General features: G+C 39.2%; 1 protein-coding gene across 3 annotated transcripts in view; it reads left to right on the top strand.

The window, feature by feature from the left end:
* The window catches only part of LOC124555158 (DDB1- and CUL4-associated factor 7), a 150,366-nt gene that overhangs the window by 42,590 nt on the left and 82,746 nt on the right, over positions 1-25,030 (top strand). For all 3 annotated transcript variants that reach the window (XM_047128981.1, XM_047128979.1, XM_047128980.1), the window contains exon 2: positions 21,247-21,376. In XM_047128981.1, coding sequence (XP_046984937.1) covers positions 21,270-21,376 — 107 coding nt within the window. In that variant the 5' untranslated portion in view covers positions 21,247-21,269. The remainder of the gene's footprint in view (positions 1-21,246; positions 21,377-25,030) is intronic.

The raw sequence follows: 25,030 nt of genomic DNA, 5'->3' as shown, positions 1-25,030 counted from the left end.
GTGGTTTGATGAAGATTGCAGGTCAGCAATAGAGGAAAAAAACAGGGCAAGAACAAAAATGCTACAGAGAGAAACCAGAAATAATGTGGAACAATATAGAGAATTAAGGAGAAGAGCTAACAGACTGTGCAAGAGAAAGAAAAGAGAGTGGAATAAGAAGAAATTTCAAGAACTAGAAGAACTAAAGGAACAGAGTGAAATAAGAAAGTTCTATCATGCCATAGGCAAATTGAAGAATAGATTCCAACCAAAAACAATTGCCTGTTCCAGTAAAGATGGGAAAATGATAAGGGAGGAAGAACAGATAGTGGGAAGATGGGCAGAATATTTCAAAGATACACTAAGCACCAGCCTAGAAGATGAAGAGGCAGCTGCACAGGAGGGAAGAGTGGAGCTGGAAGTAGACAATGAAACCAATGAGGCAAGAAAACCAACACTACAAGAGGTCTCCCAGGCTGTGCACAAGTCAAAAAACAATCGAGCCCCTGGGGAAGACAGCATAATTGCTGAATTAATAAAAACTAGTGGCGAGGCTGTAATAAAGGAACTGCACACATTAATATCAGATATATGGGAAACAGAAACTATGCCAGATAATTGGAAAATTGGAATAATAGTCCCCATTTATAAGAAAGGGGACAGAACAGCATGTGAAAACTATAGAGGTGTAACACTCCTAAGTACAGCTTATAAGATCTTCACAAGTATATTAAACGAAAGGATACGGAAGTGTGCAGAAGGCATACTAGGGGAATATCAGTGTGGCTTTCGACCGGGCAGAGGAACAACTGATCAAATATTTGTGATAAGGCAAATCATGGAAAAGTTCTATGAATATGATATAGATCTGCATTTCTTATTCATCGATTTCAAACAAGCCTTTGACAGCATAAATCGGCAAGAACTATACAGAGTACTGAAAGAAGTTGGTATATGTGCTAAATTAATAAGACTAATCAGAATGACAATGACAGAGACAAGAGCAAAAGTAAAGGTCCTTAGCAGAACAAGTGAAAGCTTTGACTTTAATAAAGGTGTGAAGCAAGGGGATAGTCTCTCCACTGTCCTATTCAACATTGCCCTGCATAGTGCAGTAAATAAAATCAACAAAAGAGGCACCATATTTGTGAAAACTAGCCAGATATGTGCATACGCTGATGACATTGCTATAATAGGAAGAAATACCAATACACTCCTAGAAACATACCGGGCAATGGAAACAGAAGCCTTAAAAATTGGCCTCATAGTAAATGTAAACAAAACAAAATATATGGTAATATCACAATCTGAGGCCAGAAGAACCCCTAAAAACCTAAACATCAATGGGAAATGCTTCAATGGAGTGTCCTCTTTTAACTACTTGGGAACCCTAATAACAAATGATAACAGTATTGGAAAGGCTATAAGGGAAAGAATACAAGCAGGAAACAGAGCTTACTTTGCAAATATGCAGCTTTTCAAAAGTAGCCTTGTTACAAGAAAAACTAAATTGCTAATATATAATTCCCTAGTCCGCCCAGTTATCACATACGGCTCTGAGGTATGGACATTGACAGAACACGATAAAAATGCTCTAAGAAGCATTGAGCGGAAAATACTACACAAAATCTATGGGCCAGTAAGGGAGGAAGAAGGCTGGAGAATACGCTACAATGCTGAATTACAGGAGTTAATACAAGGCAGGGACATAGTAAAATTTGTTAAATCACAGCGAATACGATGGCTAGGACACTTGGAGAGAATGGCAGAGGATAGAATTCCAAAGAAAATGATGAAAGGTATGATCCATTCAGTTAGGCGAAAAGGGAGACCTAGAAGAAGATGGATCGATGAGGTAATAATGGATATCATCAATATGGGAGTCCGGGGGTGGAAAAGAGCAGCAAATAACCGAGAAGTGTGGAGGAAGATTGTTGAAGAAGCCAAGGCTCACCAAGGGCTGTAGAGCTACTGAAGAAGAAGATGTAATATCTATCTATATATCCTGGGGCAGATCTATACAACATCACGAGCTGGTGGAGCTAGTGTACCAGCTGCCTTCTCCCTTCCTCCTACGGGGAGGGGGAGGGGGGCAGTCTTCAGTGCTCACAACCATTTGTAGCAGGGGCCAAGTTACAGAACAATTAATGTCAGAGCTGGAAGTGATTTATCAGCCTTTTTAGCGAATGACGCGTGGGCTGTTGACCGTATTTTACTTTTTATCCGCTGAAGCAAAGTGGTGAAGGACATTTAATTTTTCGTTTTGGACCTCCATTTTTGTATTTTTTAAGCCCTTTTTCCATGTGCCTTTTTTAGCTGTCTCCTATTCTGTCCATTGTGACTGACATATAGTCGTTTCCCTTGTCTCTGTGTTTGTGTTCTATAGTTCTGACTTGGGCACGTATGGCCCCAGTTGTTTTTTGCACCCTAAAAAAATAAAAAAAGGAAAGAAATGAAATTCACTGAAGTGTTCGCATGGAGTAGCTATAATCCTACTTTCCTGATCTGGAAATGCCTGTTGGAGCAAATCTCCGTATCGTTCCATGCACAAAACTTTGAAGTATACAATGTTCTATTTAGTGAATGAAAGTTTTTGCACCTCTTTGTCAGAGTGTTGAGATACAGCCCCTGGAGCTGATAAAATCCACACTCAAATACTTAAACACCTATGCAATGACAGCATAAAACACAGCCTTGGGTTTTTCAATTGTATTTATTAGGAAGAGGAATTTTTCTCCTCGTGACAGGAGGGTATTGTTATTCTTATACTGAAACTGGAGTAAGAGCCTCAGGTTTCAAATAATTACAGTATACTCCATTTTATAACTTTTGGAATGAAGTCTAATGGTTAAAGTATTGTTCTGTTTAAGTATTGTTCTTTCTGATTTCAAATTAGATTTTGGTTTTTCTGTATCAAATCAGACTTTTGTAAAAAATCACATCTCAAGTTTTAGCTGAAATAATATATTTTTTCTAACAGGGAAGTTTTGTGATTGCATTAAAAATAAATTATTTATTGTATAACCGTGTTTATAGAACCAATATACACTGCATTAGACAATGGCAGATGTTCATTTAAATATGCTCATAATTATTACAAAAAGCGCAATACATGTATGACAGTTTAATTCCTCTTCGCTGATTCACTGTATCAAGTTCTTCCTTGATTGTCTCCTTTTACAAGTGCCATCTCTCTTTAGCATAAAACAGTAGTTAGCTGTCATGTTTGCATTCCAACTTTGTGGCTAAAGTCTAGATCAGGGTCAGTGGCAGTCACGGCGATGCTTACCTACTGTTCATAGGTTGGCAACAAATATCGGTTTCGTCTAGCCAGTGGGATAATTCTTTGACATAACCAGTGAGAAGCAAGAAGAGAGGCGATGTATTTCTAGTGCCAAAATTGAAACGGTTGTCATGTTTGCTGATTTTCGGTGTTTTAGTGAATTTCAGGAGAAATATTTTGTGATTATGGCAGCAAGTACTATGGAGTGGACAGACGTTATTGCACGTCTCAGTGATTAATTACAAAGACACAAAAATTTATCACATGCAGTGGTGAAATGACTATGCAGCTGATCTGCACAAGCGCACTTAGTAAGTGGATCTATATTTTTTAAATTAAATCATGGGAGAAGGCAGGTGGATTAATGTTCGTTCATAATAGAGCTGCATGTTTGATATATTAATAAATATTGATCCACCTACCTTTTCCCATGATTTAATTAAGAAAATTGATTGACTTACGCAGCACGCTTGCACAGATAGATCGCATAGCAACAGATAACAGAGAAATATTTCCTTGCTTTTTCAAATATATCATAGGCTGCAATGCTGTTGTCGGTTTGCAGGTAGTGGCACAATTTAAATAGCTGTGACTCGAACAAGGAGCAATTAAATTTATAATCCTCATTTACAGCAATATTTCACCCTTTCTTCTGAATGTATTACTTCAAAACACATTGTGTGCCTGTTACTGTCTCATTGGCTGCGTAACACAGACAGCTGACACGTGTTCTTTTGTTTCCTTCATAACTTACAGCAAGCGCTGACAATATTACTGTGCAAAACATGTAAGTATGCCACTAATCCTATTCTAGACTTTTACCACCTTCGCTGGCATCTCTTTCCCATCTCCTTGATCTCCTGGTGGAATTGTTCTCCTTATTCTTTACTAACATCACCAAGGTTCGAAGGGAAAAAAATCAGTATGTGAATTAGGAAATATGAAGCTTCACACACGTGCTACATCCTAATTTCATGAAACTGTGAAATATTGTGTTAACCACGCTTTTAAAATTTGTATCTTTGTTGTAAAAGCATGGTTGAAACAATATTGCACAGTTTCATGAAATTAGCAAGGGGAAACTACAGCCGTAATTTTTCCCAATGACATGCAGCTTTACTGTATAGTTAAATGATGGTAGCGTCCTCTTGGGTAAAATATTCCGGAGGTAAAATAGTTCCCCATTCAGATCTCTGGGCGGGGTCTACTAAGCAGGACGTCGTTATCAGGAGAAAGAAAACTGGCGTTCTACGGATTGGAGCATGGAATATCAGATCCCTTAATCGGGCAGGTAGGTTAGAAAATTTAAAAAGGGAAATGGATAGGTTAAAGTAGATATAGTGGGAATTAGTGAAGTTCTGTGGCAAGAGGAACAAGACGTCTGGTCAGGTGAATACAGGGTTATAAATAGAAAATCAAATAGGGATAATGCAGGAGTAGGGTAAGCTACTACAAACAGCATAATGAACACATTATTGTGGCCAAGATAGATACGAAGCCCACGCCTACCACTGTAGTACAAGTTTATATGCCAAGTAGCTCCGCAGATGGTGAAGAGATTGATGAAATGTATGATGAGATAAAGTATTCAGAGAGTGAAGGGAGACAAAATTTTAATAGTCGTGGGTGACTGGAATTCGATAGTAGGAAAAGGAAGAGAAGGTAACATAGTAAGTGAATATGGAATGGGGGTAAGGAATGAAATAGGAAGCCGCCTGGTAGAATTTTGCACAGAGCATAACTTAATCAAAGTTAACACTTGGTTCAAGAACCATGAAAGAAGGTTGTATAAATGGAAGAGGCCTGGAGATACTGAAGGTTTCAGATAGATTATATAATGGTGAGACAGAGATTGAGGAAGCAGGTTTTAAATTGTTAGACATCTCCAGCGGCAGATGTGGACTCTGACCACAATCTATTGGTTATGAACTGTAGATTAAAACTGAAGAAACTGCAAAAAGGTGGGAATTTAAGGAGATGGGACCTGGATAAACTGACAGAACCAGAGGTTGTAGAGAGTTTCAGGCAGAGTATTAGGGAACGATTGACAAGAATGGGGGAAAGAAATACAGTAGAAGAAGAATGGGTAGCTTTGAGAGGTGAAATAGTGAAGGCAGCAGAGAATCAAGTAGGTAAAAAAACGAGGGCTAATAGAAATCCTTGGGTAACAGAAGAGATACTGAATTTAATCCATGAAAGGAGAAAATATAAAGATGCAGTAAATGAAGTACGCAGAAAGTAATATAAACGTCTCAAAAATGAGACTGTCAGGAAGTGCAAAATGGCTAAGCAGGGATGGCTAGAGGACAACTGTAAGAATGCAGAGGCATATATCACTAGGGGTAAGATAGATACTGCCTACAGAAAAATTAAAGACACCTTTGGCGAAAAGAGAACCACTTGTATGAATATCAAGAGCTCAGATGGAAACCCAGTTCTAAGCAAAGAAGGGAAAGCAGAAAGGTGGAAGGAGTATATAGAGGGTCTATACAAGGGCGATGTACTTGAGGACAATATTATGGAAATGGAAGAGGACGTAGATGAAGCTGAAATGGGAGATACAATACTGCGTGAAGAGTTTGACAGAGCACGGAAAGACCTGAGTCGAAACAAGGCCCCGGGAGTAGACAACATTCCATTAGAACTACTGACGGCCTTGGGAGAGCCAGTCCTGACAAAACTTTACCATCTGGTGAGCAAGATGTATGAGACAGGCGAAATACCTTCAGACTTCAAGAAAAATATAATAATTCCAATCCCAAAGAAAGCAGGTATTGACAGATATGAAAATTACCAAACTATCAGTTTAATAAGTCACAGCTGCAAAATACTAACGCGAATTCTTTGCAGACGAATGGAAAAACTGGTAGAAGCCAACTTCGGGGAAGATCAGTTTGGATGCCATAGAAATATTGGAACGCGTGAGGCAATACTGACCCTACGTCTTACCTTAGAAGAAAGATTGAGGAAAGGCAAACCTATGTTCCTAGTGTTTGTAGACTTAGAGAAAGCTTTTGACAGTGTTGACTGGAATAGTCTCTTTCAAATTCTGAAGGTGGCAGGGGTAAAATACAGGGAGCAAAAGGCTATTTACAATTTGTACAGAAACCAGATGGCAGTTATAAGAGTCGAGGGGGCATGAAAGGGAAGCAGTGGTTGGGAAGGGAGTGAGACAGTGTTGTAGCCTATCCCCAATGTTATTCAATCTGTATATTGAGCAAGCAGTAAAGAAAACAAAAGAAAAATTTGGAATAGGAATTAAAATCCATGGAGAAGAAATAAAAACTTTGAGGTTCACCGATGGTGATGTAATTCTGTCAGAGACAGCAAAGGACCTGGAAGAGCAGTTGAACGGAATGGACAGTGTCTTGAAAGGAGAATATAAGATGAACATCAACAAATCAAAATGAGGATAATGGAATGTAGTCGAATTAAATCAGTTGATACTGATTAGGAAATGAGACACTTAAAGCAGTAGATGAGTTTTACTATTTTGGGAGCAAAATAACTAATGATGGTCAAAGTAGAGAGGATACAAAATGTAGACTGGCAATGGAAAGGAAAGCATTTGTGAATAAGAGAAATTTGTTAACATTGAGTATAGATTTAAGTGTCAGGGAGTCGTTTTTTAAAGTATTTGTATGGAGCGTAGCCATGTTGGAAGTGAAACATGGACGATAACTAGTTTGGACAAGAAGAGAATAGAAGCTTTCGAAATGTGGTGCTACAGAAGAATGCTGAAGATTAGATGGGTAGATGATATAACTAATGAGGAGGTATTGAATAGGATTGGGGCGAAGAGAAGTTTGTGGCATAACTTGACTAGAAGAAGGGATCGGTTGGTAGGACATGTACTGAGGCATCAGGAGATCACCAATTTAGTACTGGAGGGCAGCGTGGAGGGTAAAAATCATAGAGGAAGACCAAGAGATGGATACACCAATCAGATTCAGAAGGATGTAGGTTGCAGTAGGTACTGGGAGATGAAGAAGCTTGCACAGGATAGAGTAGCATGGAGAGCTGCATCAAACCAGTCTCGGGACTGAAGACCACAACAACAACCACCTTGAGTAGCAGTCCTTCATTCCTAACTGTATCATAGGCTAAACTTAAATTGTTAAATACAGCAGATGCTTTAAGCTGTTGTTGGAATCCTCTCTTTATGTGGGTTGTGAGTGAGAGGACCTGATCGTAACAGTTTTTTCCATCACAAAACCAGCTTGCTCTATTGGTATGCTATTGTTTACAAAGGGTGTTCCACGATTTTTCTTCTGGGCCATTTAGCTACCTTCCGATGTTTGTTTTTGGCTCGGCAGTCCCACTCACTAATGAAACATGGCATATTTGTGTAGCTGGATTAATGACCAAGTAACATGCCAGCTACTTTGAAATCCCCACATATTGTCTATTCTCTATGTATAACTGGTCATAAGGCCAAAGAAATGTAGGATATTTTATATCCTTCTTACTTCTTGTGTTATGGCTTTCAGTGTTGACTTACAAAAATAACAATCATATAAATGATGCTGTCGCTACCTCCATACCATGGAAATTTCAGAAGGTCCATGACAGGTAACAAAAGTATGTAAGCAGAGCTGATGTGGATAGGGGATCACCTTAATGAAGATATGGGCAGCAAATGGGGAAATTCATTGAGATAAGTGACTTTGACAAAGGGCAGATTATTATTATGCAGAGCCTATGAATGAGTATCTCAAAAAGGCAAAGCTGGTCAAATGTTCATGTGCTACTTTTGTGAGCATCTACGGAAAAAGGTCGGAGGGCAGTGAAACTACCACTAAGAGCTAAATGGCTGGGCGCCCATGACTCTTTAACAGAATGTGGTGTTCAGGGGCTTGTCTGCTCTGTAAAGTAGGTGATCTGCAGTATCTCCACTGAAAGATCACAATGCTGGTGCACATACAAGTGCTTCATAGCACATCATTCATCGTAATTTTTGAACATAGAGCTCTGCAGCAGACCACCCCTGTATGGTCACACGTTGACCCTATGACATTGTCAGCTACGAGTACAGTGTGCTTGGGACCATCGGGACTCAACCGTTGATCAATGGAGATGTGTTGGCTCTTTGGCTGAATCACATTTTTCCTACATTAGTCAATGATCATCACCACAAATGCTATCATCGAGGCGAATGGCGGCTCGAAATGTGCAGCGCACCACAGACACAGGGTGGTAGGAGCAGTGTTATGCTATGGGAGACATTCTCCTGTGCTTGCGTGGAACCTGTGGTAGTAGTCGAAGACATGCTGACAGCAACAAGCCACCTGCAGCCGTTCATGCTTTATGTCTTCTCCTACAGCGATGTCATCTTTCAGCAGTATAAATGTGTGTGTCTTGGAGCCAGAACCGTGCTAAAGTAGTTTGACGAGCATTGTGGTGGACTCGCCTCTATGTCTCGGCAACCGAATTCACCTGATGTAAATCCTGTGAAACTGTCTGGGGTGGTATCTGGCACTATCACCATGGAAGCAAATCAGCAGCCCTTCATTTACGCAAATTACATGAGCTGTGCATAGACACCTAATGCCACATACATCCACAAACTGACCAGTATACTGTCGGATCCCTGATACGCAGAATCAGTGATGTATTTCATTCTAAATATGGACAAACACGCTATTAAGCAGGTAGTCATAATGTTTTGGCTCGTGAGTGTAGTGTGTCAACAACAAACTAAAGTTTCCTGCCTAACAGCTAGACGGTTGTGACTATTGCGGACAACTAGTCCATCCTACTAAAATAAAATTCCCCTTACTTGCAATACCTCTTTGTGCAACTTAGGTTTGAATGAAAAACGAGTCTAGTTGATTTGCGAAAAATCTGTGCACAATCGAAGGAAAAAAAAAAACTGATAAGTTATGAAATCAACGCAAAAAAGTACTTCAGGAACAGTGAGAATTACACAAACATCATAAATAATGTCGCCTAGTGATTACTGGCCAATCTCCATCATGAACGGGCTGTGTAAGTTATACGAAAGAATGGTCAGTTGACAACTGTGTTGCTGCTTGGAAGCTAGAGGGCCTTGATCATAATTTTGAAGTGGCTCTTGAGTGTTTCAGTTCACCACAGACCAACTGATTCATTTGAAATCTGCGGTATGCAATGCTTTCACGTATCACCAGCACCTAATCACTGTGTTCTTTTACCTATGAAAGGCATAGAATATCACCTGATTCGTTCACATCCTGTCTACGCACTGCATGAGTTGAGCTTCCGGGGCTGTTTACCAATTTTTATTCCCAATTTCCTGTCCCTGTGACTGTTCTTGGTCTAGATAGGTTTGATCCTCAGTGACCAATACATACAGGAAACTGGGATCTTTCAGGGAGCAATTTTGAATGTAACGCTCACAGTCAATGGTATTGTATTGCAGTGGGTCCCACAATTTCATTGTCACTGTTTGCGGATGACCTTTGCCTATGTTACACCACTCCATCATTGCACCCCGCACAGCGCCAACTTCAGGAAGCCATAGAGAAAGTACATAATTAGATCCTGAATCATGGATATAATTTTTTTCCCTTGAAAACCTGAATTGCGTACTTTTTTTCGACTCAGGACTACGCATCTGCCCCCAGAACTTTACCTTGGTAACCAGTACTAATCTACATCTATGTCTGTGCTCTGCAAAACACTATGAGGTGCATGGAAAAGGGTATATCCCATTGTACCAGTTACTAGGGTTTCTTCGCGTTCCATTCACATGTGGAGTGTAGGAAGAATGATTGTCTGAATGCATCTGTGCGTGAAACAATTATTCTGATCTTGTCCTCATGATCCCCATGTGAGTGATACATAGGTGATTTGTAATATATTTCTAGAGTCATCATTTAAAGCCGGTGCTTCTTTGTTAATAGACTTTCTCAGGATATTTTATGTCTGTCATAAAGAGCCTTCCAGTTCACTTCGTTCAGTATCTCCATGACACTCGCCCATGGAAAAAACAGCCTATGACTATTCATGCTGACGTTCTCTGTATACGTTCAATATCCCGTTAGTTCTATTTCGTACAAGTCTATCACTTGCTTTTCCCACAACTGAGCCTGTACGATCATTCCATTTCACATCCCTACAAAGTGTTACACCCAGGTATTTGTATGGGTTGGCCAATTCCAACATTGATATTATAGTCATAGAGTACTACATTTTTTTCATGCTGTGAAGTGCACAACATTTCTGAACATTTAAAGCAAGTTTCCAATCTTTTCACCATTTTAAAATCTTGTCAAAATGTGACTGAATATTTATGCATCTTCTTTCAAACAGTACTTCATCACAGGTAAGTGCATCATGTGCAAAAAGGCTGAAGTTACTGTTAATATTGTCTGCAATGTCATTAATATACAACATGAACAACGAGGGTCCCTACATACTTCCCTGGGGCATACCCAAATTTTTTCCTACATCTGACAATGACTCTCCATCCAAGACAACATGCTGCATCCTCCCAATCAAAAAGTTCTCAACCCAGTCACAAATTTCACTTGATACCCGATATGATCATACTTTTGACAATAATCATGGGTGTGGTACTGCATCAAATGCTTTTCAAAAATCGAGTAATACTACATCTACCTGACTGCCTTGATCCAAAGCTTCCAGTATGTCATGTGACAAAAGTGCTAGTTGGGTTTCACATCTGTCCGCAGTTCGTGGTCGTGCGGTAGCGTTCTCGCTTCCGGCGCCCGGGTTCCCGGGTTCGATTCCCGGCGGGGTCAGGGATTTTCTCTGCCTCGTGATGACTGGGTGTTGTGTGATGTCCTTAGGTTAGTTAGGTTTAAGTAGTTCTGAGTTCTAGGGGACTGATGACCATAGATGTTAAGTCCCATAGTGCTCAGAGCCATGGGTTTCACATCATCGAGGTTTTCGAAATCCATGCTGATTGACACTGAGGAGGTCGTTATGTTCAAGATACCTCATTATATTTGAGCTGAGAATATTTTCTAAGGTTGTACAAACAAATCAGTGTCAAGGATATATGGCAGTAGTTTTGTAGATCACTTCTTCTACCATTCTTATAGAAGGAGTTGACCTATTCTTTTTTTCCATGAACTGGGCGCGGTTTTTTGTTCAAGGGATCTACGATAGATTATAGTTAGAAGAGGGGCTAACACAGCTGCAAATTCAGTACAGAATCTGATAGGGATTCCATCAGGCCCTGTAGCTTTGTTCCGTTTTAACTTTTGAGCTGTTTCTCAACATCACTGACACTAATACTTATTTCATTCATCTCTTCAGTGGTATGAAGATTAAATTGGGACAATTATCCTGGATTTTCCTTTGTAAATGAATATTTGAAAAAAGGAGCTAAGCATTTCAGCTTTTGCTTTGCTACCCTCAAATTGAGTTCCTGCCTCATGTGCTAGGGACTGTACACTAACTTTGGTGCCACTAACAACCTTTACATACAGCCAGAATTTCTTTGGGGTTTGTGAACGTCATTTGACAATATTCTGCTATGGTAGTAATTGAAGACATCATGCACTGCTCTCTTGGCAGCCAAACGCGTTTCATCCAGCATCTATCAATCTACAGTTTTATGCTTTGTCTTACACCTGTTATGCAGTAATCTCTGTTTCTTTAAATTTTTGTTACAGTGACATATACCATGGAGGTTCTCTCCCATTTTTAACTTTTGTATTGGATACATATCTGTCTATTCTTTTAAACTTGAGCCATAGTTCCTCTACATGCTCCTGCCTTGTGATTTCAAGTTGCTCACTGAGATATAACACCACTGATTTTTTATCTAGTTTATTGAACATACATGTCTTTGTTTTAATTGTCCTTTGTGCTTTGGTGATCATTGTTGGCACATCCATGTCATGGTCGCTGATACTAGTTTCGATGTTGACATCCTCAAAGAAGTCAGGTCTATTTGTTGCCATAGGATCCAGTATATTTTCATCATGAGTGGGGTTCCTAACTATCTGTTCTAGGTAGTTTCAGAAAAGGCATTTAGTAAATGTTTTGCATGATGTCTTATCATGCTCACCACTAACAAAACTGTAAATTTCCCAGTTAATTGTTGAATGATTAAAGTTTCCACCAGTTACTTGAAGTCATTGAAACTTTCAAATTTTTAGGCCTTTTATTTGACAGTAAATCAACATGGTTACTACATGTAAGCCAGCTGAAGGCAAATTGCGTGAGAAAGCTTAATATGGTCAGATTTCTCAGCAGCACCTCCTGAAGCATAACCCACACAGCTCTTCTGCATTTTTATAAAGTGTTGATTGTGCTGTCTGTACTGTGGGTCTGTTGACTATAGATCAGCAGCATTCTCAGTACTGAGCTTGATAGGGCCTAGCCACAATTGTGTTGTGTGATTGGGAAATGAAGCCTTCCATACAAGCCCTGTAGAAAGCTTCCTGATGGAAATTGGTGTACTAACAGTAGTGTCAGATGCCAGCAACTCGCGGCGAACTATGTGGTCACAATCTCTCAGATGCCTACCAATCCGTGTTATTCAACTCTGATTCACAACAAGCAGTTCTGAGTCACCCAAAAGTGGGTTGACCAGCTGGGACATGACTGGAGGCCCTATGAAAAGACCACCAACTGCCCCCTCTTATCTGTGTGCACTGAGTTCCCTCTTGGCACAGATGGATTGAACTTCAACACATGGTTGGTTATGCTTTTCTCATGCAAGGTGGCATGAGACATTCTCGGCTGAGTGTATACAGTGCATACACCGTAGAGTTTGATTGCCATATGACAGGCTCTGCTGTACATTGAAACACACTCCACAAATGACTTCCTGGTTTGTAGTGAGTCCTTGAGCTGCTTACAAGGCATGGCTTACTGGTACCCCCAGAATATTTTTGGTCACTCAGATCCAAACCTACCAGTTGACCTCCACTGCTCTGGAACCACCGTAATATTCATCTAGTCACTCATTGACAAATTAGCTAAAGAAACAACCACTGAAGGCATACTTGGATTTGGAGTGCTGGGCACAGACCTACGATTGTAGCTGTGTCATCAAATGTTGTGAACCTGGAATATGGAATGGCAGGCTATTACATACAACCCACGAGAAACTGAGAGCAATGTAGGGGACCAGTAGGGTGTGGCATACTTCACTCCAAGCCTCTCAGAAAGATGCTGCTATACTATGCTGACTGTGTATCACCCACACCAGAATTACCAATGAGTTACTTTTACGTCAAGATGACACCCCCTTGCCAATGCAACTGTGATAGTCATCTTATGATCACTCATATTCTCACAGTGTGTGTCCTGCTGATTGATCTGTGAAGAGTCATCAGTCTGTCTTCCACCCTAAACCCAGATTCTAGCAGACAATGGGGTAGCAGTTAACAAAGTGGATTTTATAATAAAATTTGATGCACCTCAATATTCAGTGTTGAGTGGATGCAGGACGAGAACCTCTCGATGCAGTACGTGTCTAGAGTGGCCTCCAACTACTTCGTTCCCTTGCCCTGTTATGCATTTTTAAATTTCTCTGTACATTTTTTGTTTATGTGATATTTTAAGGTAAGTGACTGTTTGGTCCACACAGCCTCCTTTTTCTCACCCCATTTCAGTAGTACTGACTTGATTACTCTTCTTAGAGTATCCTTCAGTGACTGGCTTCAGGTTTTAGCTCCCTGGGTTTTGTCTCACTTTTGACCATCTGACTTAAGCTTCTGTCACACTAATTTTCAAACACTATGGCAAGGTCACAGACTCAGGAGCTGCCAATTATTTTCTATTTCCACAACGCTTTACGTGTCCAAATAACCCAAGGTGTTTAGTCCCTTTCAACCCAAATCATCACCACCACCACCATCATGCAGTAGATAGGAAAACAATGTTGTTATTGGATGATGTGTGGGAATTAGAAGATATTAAACGTATACTCGTTAGAGTTGTTGAAGACGTCACTTAAGAGAAGCAACTCTAGTTTGGCCACCCGGATTTAGCATTTCCACAGTATCTCTAAATTGCATTAAACAAATGTCAAGATGGTTCCTTTGAGATGAATGTAGTCTATTTTCTTTCTCGTTCTTATTCAGTTCAGTCTTGTACTCTGTATCTGACGAACTTGGCTCTGGCATGCTAAACCCTGATCTTTCCTTGTTGCAGATGTCTGTGGATGTCCAGTCCTTCCATGTGATTTGACTCTCAGAACTGGTTGTGTGTGAGAAAGTTTAGAAATGGTTGATTCAAACTGATAACTTTATTTCAAGCACAAGTATATGAGATAATGATTATATATTTAAAAAATTAAATAATTAGTATACAATTAGATTTTGTGAATACTACAAACTTAAGAACAAAAGTAACTTTCATATGATGTGTCACTGCCAAGTAACATAGCTTCATGAAATTTGGACCATACATAGAAACAACTGATATAGTATGTAGTACAGAAGGTAAATGGAAGAAATGTGCAATGAGACGAACAGAAATGACACTTTCATTCAAAGACAATAATTTCACTGAAGTCACCACAATTTACGATGGTCCCCTGGGAATTACAAAAGAAGGGACATGTTTCTTAACAGTGTGTGTAATCACCACAGACAACAATGCATGCTCTGCAACATGCTCCAGTGCTGGTCACAATGCTCGTAAGGAGTTCTTGTGGTAGGGAATTCCTTTCCTCCACCAGAATGGTTGACAGCTGCTGAATGGTCACTGGTCTATGTCCTCTGACTCATAGAACTGCACTTTGTTTTCTGTACAGATTGTAGGTAACCTTTCTCTCGCAGTAATTTTTTTTTTAATTGCATTGTGATGTCACTCTAGGACCTAGTATGTTAAGGTGCTCGTTGTATTAAATACTTCATATGGCTTAATGCAATCAAAATGAAAACATTAGCTATACAAATCAGCTGTTCCACCACCATAACTTTCCATGGCTGCTTGCGACAGGTATCAGCAACACATCTGTTGTGGTTAGAACATTAGAGACTCCTGTGTAAAGTTTTATAATTGTAGTTTACCTTTCTTCAACCTATCTTTAAGACCGATCTTAGCATCAGTATTGCTTTGTGTTCCTACATTTCTTGGAACCCAAATTGATTTTTTCCCAAGTCAGCTTATACCACTCATTCCAGCCTTCTGTAGGTAATTAACCATGACTTATTAAACTGATGGTGTCATAACTCGGCTGTCAGTACATGGCTTCTTTCATATTGTGACAGTTAAATTTTTCTTGAAGTCTGAGGGGCATCACCCGTCTCATACTTCATGTGTATCAGGTGGAACAGTTTTGTTGTGATTTGTTCTCTCAAGAATCATACTACCTCAGACTCTCACTAATCCGGCCATTCCTTGCACGTAAGAGTGCCGAATGAGTGGAGGTGCTAGATTATTGAGTGTGATACATTCATTTTCAAAGAAAAATTTATCCTTTAGTTAGTACATAATTATACAGTAGTATCACTCACAATGATGGTGTGCAACTGTAGTATACTTTGACGTAACCACTTTACAAGTGTTACAGCAGTACTGCATGTATCTGGTTGTTGCATAATGTACTCAAGGAAGCCATCTGCAGCTTCAGCACCAGTAGTGTGAGAAATCTGCATGCACTCTCCTCCTATGTCCTCTTATTCATTACTTTCATCAGTACTTTCCTGCACACTTTGAATTATTTCTTCATCTGTTAAAGTTTGGTCTGTGTTATAGTTTCCTTTATACAACCACTTAGCAACACCTTCAACATCAGTTTCTCATTCTTCTAGAAGCTTGTGGAACATGTCAGTGTACAAAGTAACAGCAGTTGATGATCCCGAATTGATTGGATGATCACTGTCGCTCAGTACTGGATCCAGTTCTGCATCAGTGTATGGCAATACTTTTCTCCAGTTCTTCATTGTAGTAGTGCTCTCCACTTTATCCCATGCTTTAGCTGCTTAGAAAACAATGTCTCATAAGTTGATTGCTTTCCACACCTTCAGCAGAGAGACGAGAAGTGCATGTTGATAATGGCGGTTAATTGCTTCCAAAATTCCCTGGTCCATGGACCGAATCAGAGCTGTCACAGTGAGTTGAAGAGAGTGCTTGTATAGTATCAGAATTTTGAGCCACATCTGAAGGAAGACGAGGAGTATTGTTAGTAATAAGGATAGCTTTCAGTGGAAGCATTTTCTTCTTCAGCTTTTCCTCACTGCTGGTGCAAATTTTTTGTGGAACCACTGAGAGCATATTTGTCTGTCCATTCATGCTTTCTTCTCAATGCAATATTACACTAGTAGTGTTTTTGTGTCACTATGTCAGAAATAACGTGGATGTTATTGTTTTGCCAATCATCATGGGTGGTAGTTTATGACTCCAATTTGCATTACAACACTCCATTAATGTTATACACTGTTTTTACTGCTTCTACCTATGAGCTTCCTTCTTGTTCTTCACAGCTAATGTTTTTGTAGGAAGCATCTTAAAAAGGGTCTGGTGTCACCATCATTGTACAAGGCACCAGTAGTTAAATCTTCTTCCACTCTTACCTTCCATATGTAGTTTACAAACTGATCTGTCTGTTTTTCTTTAGCTGAGTAACGTTCCCAGGTAACTCTCAGCTGCCAAAAGCCATGTCGTTTTTTTTTTAGTTTGATAGCTAACCCTCGCTTGCTGCAAACGAGTTACTACCGCCATATTGTTTGTTAAATGCAACTTTGTTTTCCTTTATTATTGGACCACTGACTGGAATACCTTTTCTGCATTGTTATGTGAATAGTCTATAAACATTTATGACCATTTTGTCATTTTCACTCTTTCGCATAACCTTCTGTTTTCTCAATCGCCGTCCATTTGGAATGCATACTGTCCAATAACATCATCTTCATTTTTCATGTCATAAGTAGTTGCTCATCCAACATTGTACTCAGCAGCAGTGGCTTTCTGTGAAGAACCTCGGTTCAACTTATCTAAAATTTCAAGTTTCTGCTTGAGATCTATTGTAACATGTTTCCTTTTAGAAGAAGTGCCATTTCAGATATGTGCCAGATTACTGAGAGACTGGACTACTGAGTGCCAGATTAGGGAGAGTTTAGTGTAATTTTGAAGGAATTTCAACTACTATAGATGCCTTGTTTCAGCTTGGGTCTTTCACTGCCCTATCAAATTCTTAGAGTATCACATTCTCCATCTCATCGCTCTTGTGAAACTCAGCTTGCCCGTTTGTCACATGATATACTGCGAAGTATACTTGTTGCAGGCAAATGTCATATTTCTAGATTTCTGAAAAGCATTGGTCACAGTACCCCACTGCAGACTGTCAATAAGGTATGAGCATACAGAATAGGTTCCCAGATACGTGAATAGCTCAAAGACTTCTTAGTAATAAACCCCGGTATGTTTTCTTTGACAATGAATGTTCATCAGAGGCAAGAGTATCAACAGGAGTGCCACAGGGAAGTTTTATAGGACTGCTATTATTTTCTGTATAAATAAATCATCTGGACGGGGTGAGCAGCGATCATTGCTGCTGCTGCTGCTGCTGATGATGATGTGCATGGGAAGGTGTCTATGATTAGTTGCTATAGGATGATACAAGATGACTTGCACAGAATTTCTAGTTGTGTGATGAATGGCAGCTGGCTCTAAATGTATCAAAATGTAAGTTAATACAGATGATAGAATAGGATAGAATATTGTTAAAATGTGTGGGATCCATACCAGATAGAACTAATGTGGGATATTTAATGTATATAGAGAAGGGCAGCACAAACGGTTATAGTTTTTGTAATCAATGAGAGAGTGTTAGAGAGAGACTGGAGGAATTGAAGTGGAAGACTCTTGAAGATAGACTTAAAATATCCCAAAAGTCTATTAACTAAGTTTCAAGAACCAGCTTTAAGTGATGACTCTAGGAATATACTACAATCCCCTACAAATCACTCTCACAGGAATTGTGAGGATAAGATTACAATAATTACTGCACACACAGACACATTTAAAAAAAAAAAAAAATCTTCCTGCACTCCATACACGAATGGAACAGGAAGAAACCCTAATAACTGGTGCAGTGGGACATACCCTCTGCCATGTCTCTTCATGTACAAAGCTTGTGGGCATATATTTAGACAATTGTGGTTTGTCGTAACTTTGTGTTTATCTTGGCTAAGGCAAAATATAAATTTTGCAGTTTGTAATAGTTTATGTGCATTCCTATATGTTTCTTCATTATTAGACCTCCTCCTGCATTACCACTATTTGACTTTCTGTTGATAGACTTTATAATCGCCTGTCTAGAAATTACGTTTTTTCCTGCTAGCACATTCACTAATGCCTATTATAACTGACTTCACCATAAATATTTTTCTTTTCAGATTCTCTAAACCACTGCGTGATTAAGGATTTATCATTCCACCCATTGACCTGTAGAATGCTGCATTTATTTCTTCTTCATAATCACCATCTTGAGAAGTCCCCCCTCCACCCCTAAAGATATTTGAATGGGGGCTATTTTACTACTTGAATATTTTACCAGGAGTATGCTATCATCATTAAACCATACAGTAGAACCACTTGTCCTGGAAATACTACTGCTGTGGTTTCCTCCAGCTGTGTCATGCCACAATACTGACACTGCAAGGCCATGTTGGCTAATGTTAAAAGGCCAGATAAGTCAATTACTTGGACTGCAGCTACGGAAAGTGCTATTGGGCCTTCTCAGGAACTATGTTTCTCCATAGACACTGCTTCAATGTAATTCCATGTGAGACACGGATGAGTGTCTCATTGAGGTATACAAACCGTCCCACTGTGGTGAGAATCATGGTTTGTGAGGGGCTGGAAATATTAAATGTTGAAACGACCCTACAGAAGTGCTACAAAATTTACTTGATTCAGTTAAACAGGTTATCCCAAAATTTCCACCCTTAAATACTGCAAAAATGTATGGAACATCCTTGATTCCCTATTGAGTAGTAAATAAGTACCCCAATGTCAGTAATTTGTAATAAGAACATTTATACATAACCTATGATCTAAGTTAGCTTTTCCACCATGAAGGTCTGTCATTAAATTTCTTTATAATGTATTGAAAGATCTTGGTGCAAGTCACATTACCACTTAATTTTTTGGTGATTGTAGAGACTTTATTTCATAGCTTACTAGAAGGTGTGAATTACATGGAGGTTATGTAAAGTAAAAAAAAAAAATATTGATTTTTCTTGTGTAACAATACACTTGTTTTCAGGGCTGAATTTACATCTACATCTACATACACATACACACTCAATAAGCCATCGTATCGTGCGTGTCGGAGGGTTTCCTGTACCACTACTAGTCATTTCCTTTTCTGTTCAACTCAAAACAAGAGTGAGGAAAAAATGACCGTCCGTGTACCTTTGTATGAGCCCTAATCTCTCTAATCTTATCTTCATGGCCCTTATGCGATATGTACATTGGTGGCACTCAGCCTAAAATTGCTGGTTCTCTAAATTTACTCAATAGTGCTCTTTGAAAAGAAAGTCGCCTTGCCTCCAGTGATTGCCATTTGTTCCCAAAGCATCTCTGTAATACTTGCATGTTGTTCAAACCTAGTGGTAATAAATATAGCAACCCACCACTGAATTGTTTTGATTTTGTTCTGGAATCTGACATTGTGTGGATCCCACTCAGTTAGCCAATATTCAAGAATAGGTTGCACTAGTATCCTATATATGGTCTCCTACACATATGAACCACGGTTTCCCAAAGTTTTCCCAGTAAACCGAAGGTTGACCATTCGCCCTCTCCACTAAAATCCTTACATGCTCATTCCATTTCATATTACTTTGCAAAGGTATGTGTAGATATTTAATCGATGTGACTGTGTCAAGCAGCACACTACTAATGCTGTACTCGAATATTATGGGTTTGTTTTTCCTTCTAATCTTCATTAACTTGCATTTTTCTACATTTAGAGCTAGCTATAATGGATCACACCAATTGGAAATTTTGCAAAGTCATCTTGCATCCTTTTACAGTCACTCTAAGATGACACCTTCCATATACCACAGCATCATCAGCAAAATCCCTGTTAGGTCAGCTTAATCCCAGGTTTCTATAGTTCCTCAAAGCTTGTACGGCAAATAGTGAGGTTTTCCTGGAAAAGGAATGACCTACAGCCCATTCCTCTCTACGGCCTCCTCCAGTGGAACTTGGCCTCTATGCTGTGTAGGGACGTGGGGTGTGGGTGATTTGGTGATGTTGAAGGGGGAGGGGGTTACTACCAGACTAAGGGAATCATATGTGGTATTCTAATCTTGTAGAACTTATTGTACTGTGTACTGTGTTTCATAGATTGGAGGACATTGTGGCAGCTACACTGTCTGGTTTTGCACTGTATTCTATACTTCTGTAGATGATTTCAGTTTTCAATTGAAAAATTTCATGCATTAGCGTCAATATCAGACATAAACACTACAGAGTTATAAATCAACATTCCTTTCAGGCCAGGCAAATGATAGTCACCAGACTCTAGTGTCACATATTCATTAGTCTCTTTTGGCCCAATCTAAAGAAACATGAACTTCAGGTGCTTAACCATAAAAGCACACTTGTCAGAAGCAATCATGGTGTTGCAGAAAGCTCATGATCCAGCTCCATCAGTACCCTGATTTGCAATATATGTTTGATCATAACCCTAATCTCGTATCAAGGAAAATAGGTTTACATGATATGTGCTTTGATTCACTAAATGTTGATTGCATCGGTCATTTTACGTTGTGGATGGCTAATGATTATCTGAATGTGAATAGCAGTGCAATTTAATACTGTGAAGCTAGTTATAAATAATAAATACGTAAATAAATAAGTACTGCATTTATTGTTCTCATACATTGTACTGTCAGACAAACATGAACAGTTTGTTTGTATTTCTTTTAGAGTTAGTACAATATGTTTCTTTGACATTATTTTGTTTGGGTTAGAGCATGGTTATGTTGGTGAGCTACAATAGTACATACATAACTTAACAGAGTACATATAAAAGGTGAAACTTGTTCTGGTTTTAGGTTATCTGCTGTATAAATACACAATGGCACTGCACGGAGCACCACCAAAGCGAAAGGAGATCTATAAATATGAGGCACCATGGCCACTGTACAGCATGAACTGGTCTGTCAGACCAGATAAACGTTTCAGGTGAGTTAAGATTTGATTAGTAGATTGCACCTGAACTCAGATTGTTTCAGGGTACTCTGTGTGTAGTTGGTGTGTGGTGATAATTGAGTATCAGAACTCTACAGGTGATTATCTTCTCAAATATAAATTTGAGACTGTTGGAGCACTGCATAATAATGTTAAGTTGTTGTAGCCATCAGTCTGAAAACTGGTTTGAAGTGGCTGTGTGTGCTTGTTGCGCAAGTTGTTTCATTTCCGTACAAATACTGCATCCTATCCCCATTTGAAAATGTTTATTGTATTCAAGCCTTGGTCTACAAGTACAGTTTTGATCCATCCTTTTCCTCCTCCAATTTCCTTTCCTCATCCTCCTCCTCCCCCCCCCCCCCTCCCCCACAGAAACACACACACACACACACACACACGTTTTGGTCAGTTACTAAATTAACTATTCCCTGGTGCCTGAGAATATGTCCTATCAACTATTTCTTCGCTTTGGCAAGTGACACCTACATGATGCTAATATATGTAATGTGTGAAAATTTGGTTTTGCAGGGGGCTTGAACTGGTAAATAAGGTTTCAGGCAATATTCCTCCTCAAAGCTACCATTCTCCCTCCCTCCCTCCATCCGTCCCTCCCTCTCTCTCTCTCTCTCTCTCTCTCTCTCTCTCTCTCTCTCTCTCTCTCTCTCTCTCTCCCCCCCCCTCCCCCCCTCTCTTTCTCCCCCTCCCCCCCCCCCCTCTCTCTCTCTCTCTCTCTCTCTCTCTCTCTCTCTCTCTCTCTCTCTCTCTCTCTCTCACACTCACTTTCACTCTCTTTTGTATTTTGAGAACGTTCTGAGTGGTTGAACCTTCCCTTTACAAGTTCTAATATATTTCTACATTCCTTTTTAAGTTCATGAAGACATCACTTTCCAGTACTTCATGTTATTAACCATATCCTCTTTACTGCTGATTAATGCATTACAACCCTCAAATCATTTGGCAGAAGTGATGGGTTTACCTGTTTCCGTCACTTTGTAAGCCCACTGGATAACATATTACTTGCTTCTTTAAAGGAGTGCACAGGTTACTCCAGAGAGTTGTGGTGTACCATCTGAAGTCATGTAATGCACAGTGATAACAGTGGTAAAATCAACAAAGACGAGAAATGATTGTCACACCTTATGAGTGACAATAAGTTTCAAACCCACAGGAATTACTCCTTTCAGTGAATCACAAGTCCATCTCAACCAGTTCCCAAGCAAAAGCTGTAGAGAACCATGTAGCTGTATGCCTTCATTGGACCAAACAACACAAAACGTGACATCACTTGCTATGCTTACCAGAATAGGCAAACACTTGAGGTTAGCGACAGTATTGTTTGCACAACAGCTTACTTACTCACTATCACTCATCATAAGACTGTCGATGTGCATGTGTGGCTGCAGGTAGCAGCTAGTTTATTGTAAAAAGAAAAGTGTTGTAACGTCATTAGAGTCTCAACAAATAGCCGTCCTACATTAACATGTTTAATGTTGTATGCCCACTGGTGGACATTTTGAAAAATCTGTCAGCCTGTGTGCTCACCCATGGTCATTTGGTGTGTCTTACTTCAAGCCTGTTTGCAGGGTTGAATGTATATACTAATACTGAGTTTTCAGGACCAAGAATATGAAACTTATTCTGACATGTTGTATAATTATATTTTTTATTTTCTTTTCATAAATGTTACATAGAAGGTTACAAAAATGCCCATAAAACAAAAATATAATTTGTGAACTATATCTTCCAACTAACAACATATTATTGATCCAAATATTTAAGAAAAAATGAGTGATATTTGCCTTTATAATAATAAGGGCAGTAAAGGAAATAAGTATTTAAATGAAATGCAGGGGAAGTATGAAACAAAAATTAAACTAATGCTACATTTTAGCAATTTCCGTGACAAAAAGAAAACCTGTTGGAAATGTGAAACAAACTTCTATTACACATACATCTAGGGATGTTTCTGGAAACATTCAAGGCACATAGGTAAGTTGCATGTCTAGCAGAATGCGTTAACTTTTTTTGCATTTTTGTGAGCATAAGCAGTATTCTGCCATTTGATCATGCTTTTATAGCATGGGCTGGTAACCCTTTTCTACCCCTCGTATTCTTCCAGTAAGTGTTTACGCTTGCAGCTGGAAGGTGTTGGCAAGTTTGGATGCAACATAGGATACACGAGTGCTTTGTCAAGAGTTTCTTCAAAATCATTGATGCCCATTTTCTTGTTGTTTACTTTATTGTACAAATGCAGAGCATTTTACAATAGATGTAGAAGTGTTGAAATGGAAGACAAGTCTCTTGTACCATTTGACAATTCTTCTTATGTATGAGGCATATGAGACCACTTGGTCACAGAAGTCAATAAAACCTTTTCTTTGTTATAGTCGATGACCATAGTGTGCCTTCTTGTTTCTTTTCATTTTTGGGTAACTTCAACTAGTGAGTCCTTATGTTTTGTACTAAGCATTAGCACGTCTCTTCTATCCTTCCACTTCAGGATTATGGTTTTGTCTTCATTCTGTTGGATTATAACATCCCCCTTCTTCAATCTTGCCTTGACCACATCAGGGGGATTATTCTTTCAATTTGCACATAACGTGCATACCAGGTGTGTGTGTCCCACTGGATTAGTCTTGTAACTAGTGAAACACTAGTGTACCAGTTATCGGTATGCAGTGTTCTACAACTATCTAAAATTCCATCCATTCATTCTGTTACTTCCCTCTTGGCAACACATATACTGTCTGCTATTTCTTGGCTTGTGTAGACTTCGAACGACCGAGTATAGCCTCCACTAACACAAATCTTGAAAACCTTAACTCCATATTTATGTCTTTTGTTAGGGGTGTATGGTTGAAAATGAATATATCCACACAATTGTACATTGCTTTCGTCTATACAAACCACTTCTTCTAGAGTGTAGGATACCTTTACTTTCTTTCCCAGAATATCAAAAAATTATGAGATTTTGAAGAGCCTGTCTTCTGGATCTCTTTTTTGCTATTATTTGATAAGTGCAACATCGAAAGCATTAACTCAAACCTGTTGTGACTCATTATTTTTGGAATCCCATTTTCATACATATGTTTTGTGGACCAGTACTGCCTCAATTTGGGAAACTGCATAAGTCCCATCCAGAGAATGGTCCCCAAAACCTTGCGCATTTCGTCAGTATTGGTTGGTGTCACACAATTTTGATAGCCTTTGATTTGGAGTTCCGGTTGCAGCAATGTTTTGCACAGCAAACCTATTGGTCTCTTCAACTAATAGCAAATATAATGTTTTTGTCTATAATGTGTTCAAAATTACTTCCATGGACAACATGACCACAGATGGACATGGAAGCAAATACATAAAAAATGTAAAATAACAAGATCAGAATAACGTAGGATATCACATACGCTAAAAAAAAGTTGTTCGAGTGAAAAAAAGGGGATTTAAGTGTTTGGTGGCACATATCCAATGACTGAATGCAGCAAGGCATGCAACGTGTTAAAGAATGGAAATCATTTATAGCTCCGTTACTGTCATAAAAACTTCCTTATATATAAATATATTATCTGTTGTGTTTGCCTTCAGGCTGAGAAACCTACTGTATATCAGCATCAGAATTGTGGTGCAACATACACTGATTAGCCGAAACAT

This window comes from Schistocerca americana, chromosome X (assembly GCF_021461395.2).
Source record: "Schistocerca americana isolate TAMUIC-IGC-003095 chromosome X, iqSchAmer2.1, whole genome shotgun sequence".
In the NCBI taxonomy this organism is placed as follows: Eukaryota; Metazoa; Arthropoda; class Insecta; order Orthoptera; family Acrididae; genus Schistocerca; species Schistocerca americana.
This window is presented reverse-complemented; position numbering and strand designations above follow the sequence as displayed.